This window comes from Carassius carassius, chromosome 33 (genome assembly GCF_963082965.1).
Source record: "Carassius carassius chromosome 33, fCarCar2.1, whole genome shotgun sequence".
In the NCBI taxonomy this organism is placed as follows: Eukaryota; Metazoa; Chordata; class Actinopteri; order Cypriniformes; family Cyprinidae; genus Carassius; species Carassius carassius.
In genome coordinates this window covers 19,518,359-19,530,903 of record NC_081787.1, presented here as the reverse complement: position 1 = coordinate 19,530,903, position 12,545 = coordinate 19,518,359, and the positions used below count along the sequence as shown (strand labels likewise).

General features: G+C 37.2%; 1 protein-coding gene across 1 annotated transcript in view; it reads right to left on the bottom strand.

Moving 5' to 3' along the window:
- LOC132113922 (FERM and PDZ domain-containing protein 4-like) overlaps positions 1-12,545 on the bottom strand; it is a 45,885-nt gene that overhangs the window by 9,763 nt on the left and 23,577 nt on the right. The window contains exons 5-12 of the mRNA XM_059521980.1: positions 10,275-10,377; positions 10,079-10,124; positions 3,017-3,121; positions 2,704-2,799; positions 2,381-2,506; positions 1,304-1,423; positions 736-872; positions 520-646 (exon numbers count right to left, since the gene is read on the bottom strand). Coding sequence (XP_059377963.1) covers positions 520-646; positions 736-872; positions 1,304-1,423; positions 2,381-2,506; positions 2,704-2,799; positions 3,017-3,121; positions 10,079-10,124; positions 10,275-10,377 — 860 coding nt within the window. The remainder of the gene's footprint in view (positions 1-519; positions 647-735; positions 873-1,303; positions 1,424-2,380; positions 2,507-2,703; positions 2,800-3,016; positions 3,122-10,078; positions 10,125-10,274; positions 10,378-12,545) is intronic.

Sequence of the window (12,545 nt, the reverse complement as noted above, 5' to 3'; positions counted from 1 at the left end):
TTATGACTGAAGAAAGACAGGAAAAAGAAAAGTTGTCTTTTGACTGCTGCAGTACATAGTATGTATAATGTGCACAGTATGCAAATTTATGGTTGGCATAGAAAGCCCAGTTGTCCACTACATTTGTTAAAATGTGCAGGATATTAACCAGAGCACACTGCATAGAATACTGCATCCCACAATGCAGTACACTTGACTTGCCATGCACTCACACACAGTGTGACTTAAAATGAACCAGGAGTAATAGAGTGCAACAGTTGGTTCAACACTGCTGAAAATTGATTAGGCACTAATGCATTCTATATCAGCCATTATTTGTAACATGGCTGAATCAATAATGCAATGTAGCCAGGTAATGTGACAACAATGTAGCATACTATGCATACAATTTCACATACATTTTTAAAACCTTAGTAGGCAGTGTACAGTTTAAACTGTGCAGTTTCTGTTTATAAGAACATAGAGTTAACCGTTTTCTGAAAGATACTTATTGTCTGAAAATGTAAAAGACCTACACACCTTCTGTCGTGGTTCTAGCAGCGACTGGATCTTCTTCATGTGGTGGTTGAGAGCTTTCCGCAGGTCTTTGTCTCTCATGTTTCTCAGCAGAGTGGGAGAGATGAAGCTCTCCAAACCAAACTCCTTGCTAACACACACACACACACACACACACACACTAAATGTATCATTTCTCATGTAGCATGAGTATTTTTGAGTGTTTGTGTGCACTCTTACACAATGCTCTTAACAGATGCTTTCGTCGTCTGTCCACAGCTTGCCAGTTTCTCGTGCATGTGCAAAACAGCTAGTCTCAGAGCTGTATTACATTTCATCTCTACAGCGTAGCGTTCCTGTAACACATCTCCCACACTCTACACACACATACACAACAGGGTTACGATAGTCAACTAAAACCATATAAAACATTTTCCTTACTTGAAATTAAATAAACATTAACTGAAATTCAAATCTTAAAACAATAACATTTAACCTTTTTTTTTTCAGCTAGTTGCCAAAGGCAACATTTTTTGACACTACTTAATGTACTAAAGTAACAAAATTTGAATTGATTTATAAATTGTGAAAAATAGGGGAAAAAAATGACAAAAACACCCAACAAAATTACAACTAAACATGGGATAAAATGGGATATATTAAAATAAACACTAATTCATAATATTGATAAACTGTAATAATACCTTATTTAATGACAGTTTATAACACTGATACACCCAGCAGCCTGGAAGCTTTGCTTTACCTCTACACCACTTTGTTTTTAGCGCTACATAATAACATGTGTTACCTGCTGAAAGAGGTACTCAAAGGCTACAGGATCATCCTGCAGGAGGTCCACTGGGTCTCTGGGAATGAAACAGACTCTGAACAGACACCTGTAGTCATGGGAATCCTTCTTCTGTACCACCTGAAAGAGCAGCAACATGATAGAGCCCTTTATTACAAACTCCAGTCGAGGCTGTAGTCCAAGTAGATATGTTTTAGAATTTATAGTTATACATAGTTATATACAGTAGGTGTAAGAAAGAAGAATTGCATCTTTCTTTATGTGTTACCACTTGCCTAGCAAGTTGCAAGCTACTCACAACTGAACTACTATATTTTCAGGAAAATAAGTCACACCTGACTGTCAAAATTGCATCGTTGAGAGAAAGAAAAACACAGATAAGATGCATCATCTGAATCACATTTTGTTATTACCGTATTTTCCGGACTATAAGTCACACTTTTTTTCATAGTTTGGCTGGTCCTGCGACTTATAGTCAGGTGCGACTTATTTATCAAAATTAATTTGACATGAACGAAGAGAAATGAATCAAGTTAAAACATTACCGTCTAGGTACCGCGAGAGGGCGCTCTATGCTGCTCAGTGCTCCTGTTGTCTACACTGAAAACATAGAGCGCCCTCTCGCGGCCGGAGACGGTAATGTCTTCTCTTGGTTCTTGGTTCTAAATAAATGCTACTTATAGTCCAGTGCGACTTATATATGTTTTTTTCCCTTGTCATGACGTATTTTTGGACTGATGCGACTTATAGTCAGAAAAATACGGTACATTCAGAAATATCGTAAAATACTGGTCTTTTAAATGTTTCCAAACATTCTACACTCTATAAATGTATTTTATTTCTCCTCACACTTGGTTGCAGCAGGTTTCAGATGATTAAAAAAACTTGACTTATATTCCAGAAGAATACAGTAGTAAAGACCCTTTAAGTAACTGACATGCTATGCTCTGTTTAATGTTGGAAACGTTTGCTTTTTAACATGTAGCTTTATTTTAAATGTAGCTGAACTACAGTTTGTACTCAAATAAATATATTCAAGTTAATAGCATTACTACTTTTAGTTAGCTAGCATGTTACCTTTTGTATGAGCTCCTCCTCGTGCAGCAGCAGAAGCTTGGTGATGTTATGTTGCTGTTCTAGCACCAGTGCAAAATGCTCAATACATCGAATGGACAGCTTCTCTTTCAGAGTCAACACGATATCCTGCACACGGAGACAACTTTAATACCACACCGTCTAAACACTAATACCTCACACCACACTCTCACAAAAATAAGATTAACATCAAACAAAAACTGATGGATTTCCTGCAGTATCGCTGGACACCATAGTACTAAAGTTGAAGCTAAAGCTGATGTAGAGTGCAGAAGAATAAAAAAAAGAAAACCGCAATCTAAAACCTTGACAGTGGTGGTCTTGTGAAATTTGAAGGCTTTGGTCTGGCCGTTCTCCAGGTACACCTTCAAAACGTTGGGAAGGAAGAAAAGAGAGTTTCCCTGGAAACAGTCAATGAAACAAGGCTTGTGTAAGCAGCATATCATCATGTTTTGATGAAAACAAATATATCATCAGCAAATGTATTGTCATGCACCACTGCTCATGGTCATGGCTGGTTAGTACAAAACTATTAACCAGGCTGCGTCATACCCTTTTTGGTCCAAGTGTAATCCTGACCAGGGTTAGTGTGAGAGTTGACTGTGTGTGTGGCTTTACCTGAGTGTGTCCGTTGACGACCACCTCCTCTGCAAAGCGCACTTTAATGGGGTTTCTTCTCAGACGGGCTCTCTTCTCTGCTGTTATGAATGAAGACTTAGGATTCTGAAAACGAGAAAAAATCATTTCTATAAATTCTGAGCTGGACAATGACGCTATGGTCTTCTGTAGAGTTGCTTTAAGGATGAAATTTAAGTCATTTCATAATTGAAATTTTTTTGTTCATCACTGTAAAGCTGATTTGAAACAATCTGTATTGTATAAACTGCTATATAAATAATTGTGACTAGAATTTATGGAATGCCAAAGCTGACAATTTTAAAAATAAATAAATACTTAAATAAATATAAAAATAAATGAAAATAAGAATAAATAAATACATAAATATATAAATAAATATACATAGAAAAGCAAAAAAACGAAAATAAATAATTATTTATACATTTATTTCCATATTTATGTATATATTTATTTTTTTCCATATTTATTTATTTATTCTTTTATTTATTTATACATTTATTCATGTCAACATTTATTTATTTATACATTTATTTATTTTTACATGTATTTATTTATACATTTATTTATTTCTTCATTTATTTCTTCCTACATTTCTTCCTGCGTAGGGTAATGAGGAGGGCGTGGTTTACCTCAGACATAGCAATCGAGCTCAGAGTAAGCGAAGGCGAAGGGTTGACGCCACAGTGACGCCTATTGTGTGGCGAAATACAATTAGTATAGCTCACTGACGTTGATACGGTCTGTGACTGCGAGGTATATGGTCAAAATCCTAAATCTTACTGTGTGACATGGATAGGCTACTCTTTATTCCGGACATGGCCGTAGAACATCGTTTGGTCTGGATTTGTAAAATGTCCTGGGCTAACAAACATGAAACAGGGACTCTGCATTGCTTAATTTGTAAATTGCAAGGTCCCGGAACAAAGCGGGGTAACGGATGCCGGATGCATGTGATTACAGGAGGGAGAGGTGACGGAGCACTTGCGCAATCACATTGGTCAGCAGTTTAAGTGATTGACTGCATGCATCAGTTGCTTTTAGGGTCTGTATGTTCATGAATAACATGTAAATGCCATGCAATTTTAAAACAACAATTTCCAGGCCTAAAAACGTTTTGAAAAAGTTGTGGAATTTTATTTTACAAATCTCTGTATAGAGTCCTAAATTTCGGTGGGGGACTGTGTAGTTATGTCGCATGGTTTTAATAATTCTCGCAGCTTTCAAGTTTAAAATGAGAAAAATTCCTGCATTTATTCAACATAGCTTGTAGGTTTGAATAATAAAATGAATCCACGCAAAATGTAAGATTAAATAATTCATTCGAAACCAGTCTTCGAATCCATGAACTCTCTCGCGTGCTTCTCATCAGCGCATCTTGTCTGCACAGTGACCTGCAGCACGCACCGACACAAGATTTCACTCGCATCTCGGGACAACTGACAGAACAGTCACTTGACTAATCGGGTCATTGTTGCATTGTCACAAAAATGTATAATTTGCACACATTTTTAAGTATTTTAAGCCATATGATACTCGCGCGCTCCGAAGGCTGTATTATGTGCCCCTCACAGTCACAACCAAAGTTCACGTGTATAAAGCCGCCTCGCGAGTAGCCTATTATATGAGTTATTTTTCGTAGTTTGTAGTTGAGCTTAAGCAATCAAATACACACAATATGATGTCTGTTGTGGGTGTTGACAAACAAAACAATTTCATGGCACACTCTACTTAAACACATGGGGAAAAAAATAAAGAAAAGGGGAAAAAAAATCAATAATTAAACGACACTGTGTCGTCAGTGTTGTTATTGTATCGGACACTTGCACTTAACATGAGGCTATATGAAAAACAAGCTCAAATGGAGTAAACAGGTTTTTGCTGGCGAATGAGGAGATCGCATCTGAGGCAAGTGCATCGCATTAAACGCTTTCATCAACTCTTACAGGTTCTATAACGTTTATTGTTGCTATATGGGCGATTTGTTTTTCTTGTTGTTTAATTCACTTGGCCAAAATCTCATGATATAAACGATTAAGCGCTTATGCACAGGACATTTAAAACGTACAAAAGTAGGCTATATTGGCTTGCGAAAAACCAGTCTTCAAACACACAAAAACATTAGCCTTTACAGACATAGTGTTTGAGTAAAGAAAATAAATAATAATAACGAATTATAATAGAGATATGAATTTTAGATAGTTTTTTACGGCACATCTGGTTATTCTCTGTCTGCCATATGGAAACGCCGTCCCTGGAGGAGGGGGATCCGCCAAAATGAGGTGCCGGATCGGATTTCGGAGGTTCCGGATCCGGCGTGTTGCGGCACAAATTAAGCCCTGGGACTCTGAGACTGAAGCGCTTGATATTTTCCATTTTTCGGTCAGAACTCACGGAAAGGAAGCAGGGCAGATTTAGGCTACAGTGAAGACGACGCAAGCATACTGACCAGGGCCCGGTTCCCCGATAACGTTCACTCTTAGCGCGCTAAGAAGACATCGAAAGATATATCTTACCAAAGTTGTTGATGTTTCTAAGTGTGTTCCCCGAAGTGTCCCTTAGGAAGCTTCTTAGCACGCTGCCTCTTACGTCCGACGTTACAAGAGCGCTGTCCAAAGTCAGGGTGCTGAATTAGTTGGCATCGATTGCTCATGAATCGATTTTCCACTTCACGCGAAGGTGCAATACAGCGTTAAGAAAGACAACACGTTCTATGCAAATGAAACATTCCTCAAATTATTACAGTAACATTTATTTTAACGTAGTTTAAGTTATCAGTAAAATATAGACTATAAATTAAATTATCAAATGGTCGGTAATATGTTCACACGATATGTTGTGACGGTTAGACGAACCGGGTATCCCTCGCTAATCATCCACCCTCCTTATCCCATTGTGCCACTTGTGCCGCTTCTTGACATGGGTTTAACGACTTTAAAAAAAATTATATAATACACTTTTATATTAATGCTAAGGTACTTTACAATCAGAATTGATTGGCAAGCCGCTGCAGTTACTTCTGTTTAATGCGGTATTGATTGCCATTGGTTTATGTTTTTAATAAAAAGCAACCTATCTACAATGAACAGAGAGAGAGAGAGAGAGAGTTAGATACAGAATATGCTGGGGAAGCAACGTAAAAAAAGGGCACAAAGCCTCTCGTCAGAGGAACTTGAAGTTTTGCTGACCACCAGATCAGAGATCACACCCCTATGGTCCACTATAACCTGCACGTTTATGGCCGCGTCTCCCTTTCGCGATGAGTAGCACGCCTGATCAATCACTGATGGATTGGCGATAGGGATGAGTGTGCCATCCACCAGGATGCAATCCCCGGCACGGCGCAGAAGGGTGTTGGAGACGAGGTCTTGATTAGGCCGTAGCCCTCTCCCATGACCTCGATGAATTTCCCTGTAGCAAAAAAGAAAAAGAAAAAAAGTAGCGCTGGGCTTCAGGGCTTAAAGCAAAATTCCGCTGCTTTAGCCTGGCAAGCGCAGGTCTGAGAAGGTCTAGCAGCTCCATAATGAGCTGTCTTGGGAGGCGAATTTTTTTTAATATAGCCACGTCAGGCAAAATGTCAAAAGGGCTTAAGTTTTGCAAAAAAAAAAAAATTGACATGGACTAAACGGCTCCAAGTCCGGCTCCGCGTCCGGCTCCGTCTTTGATTCAATACAAGGACACGTTGGTTTGCTGCTATAGTTGGTCGCTTACTGGACACCACCATGATTACCCATTTATAGATCTTAGCCATTTAGAGCCATATTGTTTGCCAGATTTTAATTATCAAAAATTGATTGTCAATTCACTTTAATTACATTACGAAAAAGCCTAGGCTAATTACCACCTTATTAGTTCTGTAACCACATAAAGTCAACTTCATAAATAGGCCTGTATCCATTGCGAACATAATTTATTAGGAGTCTTAAAAAATAACAGAAAATCATTGTTGAGCCACAAAACTGTCAACGTACCATAGTTTGACTTGTACTTCGCTGCGCTGGTTTCTAAAGACTGCTGTACAGTAGCGTCATGAGCTCAAACAATGCTAAGAGAGAGCTACGAATGGTCCGGACCAACCTTACGAAAGTGTGACTTACAGAAGATATACTTAGCGTACGAACGTGTCGGGGACCGTGCCATAAGGTTAAGAGAGAGGTTAAGGAATAGGTTAAGAACTACTTAGCGATAAGAACGTTTTGGGGAACCGGGCCCAATGCTTTTGAACATTTTTTTAAATTCTATTAAGCAGTGGTAATCTTTAGCCTACCTCCATAAACTCATGTCCAGGGGCAACCTTATTAAATGTATGAACGTCACGTTAATCCACATCGATAAATTCAGTTAGAGGATAAGACTGTAGGGCAGTTAGCCAACCACTAAAATCCAACCAGAGCTTTATCAGAGCCATCAATACAGAAGAGATCTTAATGCATTTACACAGCAATTAGCCTACAAGTGCATAGAAATATTATGAAGTGTTTTACATTTTGAAGACATAAATATGACATGATGGAATCAATGAAGTGATAGACCTACGTTTAATATGAAACTAAAACAGACACCAGGTAGCAGAAAGACACTGTCTTAATGCGTGCGTTCAATCCACTCGTTTGATTCCTTAAAATACACCGAATCAAAAACAACTCGACGTGTTGAAGCGGATCAGCTTTGGATTTGTTTCTGATCATTTCTATTTAGGCCTATGCGTTATTTAAATAATAATAATAATAATAAATAAATGACCAAATGTTCAAAAAGTTGGCAGAGAGGGGTCATGTTCAGGGAAACAACATAATTGTTGATAGACTATTTTTCGGGGACACGAGTTTAATGCGCAAACCTGCGTGACCATATAGCAACTATTCAGAAATGGAAATTACGAATGCATTAATATTTTGTTTTGAATTTAAGAAAAGTCGATTGAATATTTACAGGTTTGTATCTCCAGGTTTGTTATTATTTTCAGAATAGTAAAGTCTTTGTAACCAACCATAGTGATCAAATATCGAAGCTATTTATTGTAAAATTTTGTAAAAATTTCTGTAGGCCAAAAACGTAACTAAAAAATAGCTAGTAGCCTACATAACTTTTTAATTTGTATTATTATTCTTTCTTTTTATTATTATTATTATTATTATTATTATTATTAGACTATTGTTATCATCATCATCATCAGCTGGCAAACCATTATGGAGTCTATTTAAAGGGAATGATTGTGGCGGGGAGTTTGGTCAAACTATGGCAGCAACAATAAACATTATAGAACCTGTAAGAGTTGATGAAAGCGTTTAATGCGATGCACTTGCCTCAGATGCGATCTCCTCATTCGCCAGCAAAAACCTGTTTACTCCATTTGAGCTTGTTTTTCATATAGCCTCATGTTAAGTGCAAGTGTCCGATACAATACCAACACTGACGACACAGTGTTGTTTAATTATTGATTTTCCCCATGTGTTTAAGTAGAGTGTGCCATGAAATTGTTTTGTTTGTCAACACCCACAACAGACATCATATTGTGTGTATTTGATTGCTTAAGCTCAACAAACTACGAAAAATAACTCATATAATAGGCTACTCGCGAGGCGGCTTTATACACGTGAACTTTGGTTGTGACTGTGAGGGGCACATAATACAGCCTTCGGAGCGCGCGAGTATCATATGGCTTAAAATACTTAAAAATGTGTACAAATTATACATTTTTGTGACAATGCAACAATGACCCGATTAGTCAAGTGACTGTTCTGTCAGTTGTCCCGAGATGCGAGTGAAATCTTGTGTCGGCGCGTGCTGCAGGTCACTGTGCAGACAAGATGCGCTGATGAGAAGCACGCGAGAGAGTTCATGGATTCGAAGACTGGTTTCGAATGAATTATTTAATCTTACATTTTGCGTGGATTCATTTTATTATTCAAACCTACAAGCTATGTTGAATAAATGCAGGAATTTTTCTCATTTTAAACTTGAAAGCTGCGAGAATTATTAAAACCATGCGACATAACTACACAGTCCCCCATCGAAATTTAGGACTCTATACAGAGATTTGTAAAATAAAATTCCACAACTTTTTCAAAACGTTTTTAGGCCTGGAAATTGTTGTTTTAAAAATGCATGGAATTTCCATGTTATTCATGAACATACAGACCCTAAAAGCAACTGATGCATGCAGTCAATCACACAAACTGCTGACCAATGTGATTGCGCAAGTGCTCCGTCACCTCTCCCTCCTGTAATCACATGCATCCGGCATCCGTTACCCCGCTTTGTTCCGGGACCTTGCAATTTACAAATTAAGCAATGCAGAGTCCCTGTTTCATGTTTGTTAGCCCAGGACATTTTACAAATCCAGACCAAACGATGTTCTACGGCCATGTCCGGAATAAAGAGTAGCCTATCCATGTCACACAGTAAGATTTAGGATTTTGACCATATACCTCGCAGTCACAGACCGTATCAACGTCAGTGAGCTATACTAATTGTATTTCGCCACACAATAGGCGTCACTGTGGCCTCAACCCTTCGCCTTCGCTTACTCTGAGCTCGATTGCTATGTCTGAGGTAAACCACGCCCTCCTCATTACCCTACGCAGGAAGAAATGTAGGAAGAAATAAATGAAGAAATAAATAAATGTATAAATAAATAAATGTATAAATAAATACATGTAAAAATAATTAAATGTATAAATAAATAAATGTAGAAATGAATAAATGTATAAATAAATAAAAGAATAAATAAATAAATATGGAAAAAATAAATATATACATAAATATGGAAATAAATGTATAAATAATTATTTATTTTCGTTTTTTGCTTTTCTATGTATATTTATTTATATATTTATGTATTTATTTATTCTTATTTTCGTTTATTTTTATATTTATTTATGTATTTATTTATTTTTAAAATTGTCAGCTTTGGCATTCCATAAGAATTGACTTGAACTGGTGAAAGAATGGGGAAAGTCTAAAACCATTAACAGAACAACACCCCCTCCCCCAACCCTACCACTATTTGACTCAACAATGAACTGGAAGAAAAGTACACACCGCCATATTTCTGAGGATGGTCATGGTTACAGAGTCCTGGCAATCCCTGAGGTCAGAACATAATATATGAAAAAAATGACACTACCAAATCATGAGGTCATGCCATCATCATATTTATAAGTGGGGCAAGAAACAAGCAAGCAATATCAACTCAGCAAAGTTATTTTAGCTGTGTTCCTCTAATCTGATCAATTACCTAATCATCTGCTCCGCGTTTTCAGGCGAAAGATCTTCTATGGCTTTATTGTTCACTTTTAGGATTTGATCTCCAGGAAAAAGCTGACCGTCTGCTGGGCCTCCTACAAATAAACACATACAAACACACACATGTGCGTGTAAGCAATAAAATAAAACTCTAGTTTCATGCACGCTGAACAGTACCTTTAATGTAAGTCAACGTCTGTTTTATATTCTTAAAGGCAAAGTCTGATCAATGAGAAATAACACACCTCTCACAGACCTGCCAACCTTGGAACAATCTTTAAAATACCATTAATGTGACAGCACATCAGAGTATTTAATTGCAATTTAAAATGCTATTTAGAAAAAAATAGTAAACCGTACACTTCTTCTGTACACTGTAGAAAAACATGGAGCATCATATCTCTACAAAATTGTTTTGAGAGAAGTATTATTTTTATGGATTGGCCATTATTTAGCACAATAAACACATCTGTCTGTTTTATTCATTTTGGTAGAAGCTCCTGATGTTCCAGGAAATCCCTAATATGGACAAAGACATCCAACTGTCGCTGTAACTGAATAAAAAGAAGATATAAACGTTTTGAATGATAAAACAAAGACAGTAAGACACACTTGACTGTTACAATGTATTATTTATCTATGTTCTTCAAGCCATCTCGGGTATACACACTCTGATTGGCCAAACTCTTCTTCTTTTGCTGTTGTTTGATTTGAGTGCTGCATATGGACAACGGCGTAATCAGGTTTTTGCATAGTTTAGAGCGACACATATCGTACCAGTGTACTTTCAGGTCAAAATGCATACCTGCTACACAAATACATACTGGTTGACAGGTCTGCTCTATAACTTCTAAGAAAAAGTTGTAGTGATAAAACTGAAATGAAAATTCTGGATCAGATTTTTTTTAAATATGTTTTTGAAAGACAAAGTCTCTTATGTTCACCAAGGCTGCACTGATTTGATCAAAAAAGCTGTAATATTGTGAAATATTTCAATTTAAAATAACTGTTTTCTTTTTTAACATATTTTAAAGCTGAATTTTCAACATCACTACTCCAGTCTTCAGAGTCCCATGATCCTTCAGAAATCAGAAATTCTAATACGCTGATTTGCTGCTCAAGAAACATGTCAGTTATTTTCATTGAATGTGTAATGGGTTTGTTTAAATCACTAACTACAAGTAAAAGTCATAGTTCACAACACAACAATGTGATTGGGGAAGTTACATTGTTAATTCATTATTCATATCACATCTGGTGCTTTCTGTTGGTGGAGAGTCTGTTTGTCTCTGCACTGCTCTGTTCTGCCATTTACACTCATTTGTCTTCAAGCCAAACCACACACACACACACACACACACACACACACACACACACACACACACACACACACACACACACAAACACACACAAACACACACAATCTGCCCTTCTGCCCTGACAACATCCCCTTAGTCCCTGATGGCTCTCTGCCCTGCCAGAACCAACCACCAGATCTCTCTCTCTCCTTCTCCTTTCACATAATTATGTGCTGCAGGACTGTGAGGTTCTCCCACTGGGCTTTTATCAGCTGTTTCTGCTGCAAAAAGAGAGAAGTCAGCACTGCAGAATGACTGTGTGTGTGTGTGTGTGTGTGTGTGGAAGAATGCACACACAGTATCTTTGTTGCAGGATCCAGTGTGCTGCCATGCTGTCTAGTCTTTATACACAGCTGCCTGACTAAAATGTGACTAAAACGGAACCTTACAAGTGACTGATTTAGATTTGGAATTATACACAAAGGCGGGAAACATCCATTCAGTGATTTATCACTTGTGATTCATGGGCAGACTTGCTAAAAGACATTAAAAAAGATATCAGCTGAGTCTGTGTAACTAGGGCAATGATGTTGACATGCAATCTCACACTATCTTGCCTGCCATTCTCTGCCTATTTTCTTGTGAAATCGGTTTTATTCATTATTATGTTACTCTCCTAATGTGAAGACATAATAAGCAATAAAAAATTTTTTTAAAAAAAAACTTGATTGTCATTGATTCAATAAAAAAGACAGAATCAACTTATAATTTATCCAGATAGAGTTCGATGTTAACGTGTTCCTAAGCTAAAAATGCTATATGTAATATAATAGTGTCCAGGGTGGTGTAAATATGATAATTGTTTGCTACTAAAAACAGTTCAGGTCTTTGTCTTGAACTTGGTTCAAGTTATAAACTTTTGAGATATGAAAGTTGCTATTTTTCTTCTGCTGTCTAAAGTTTAG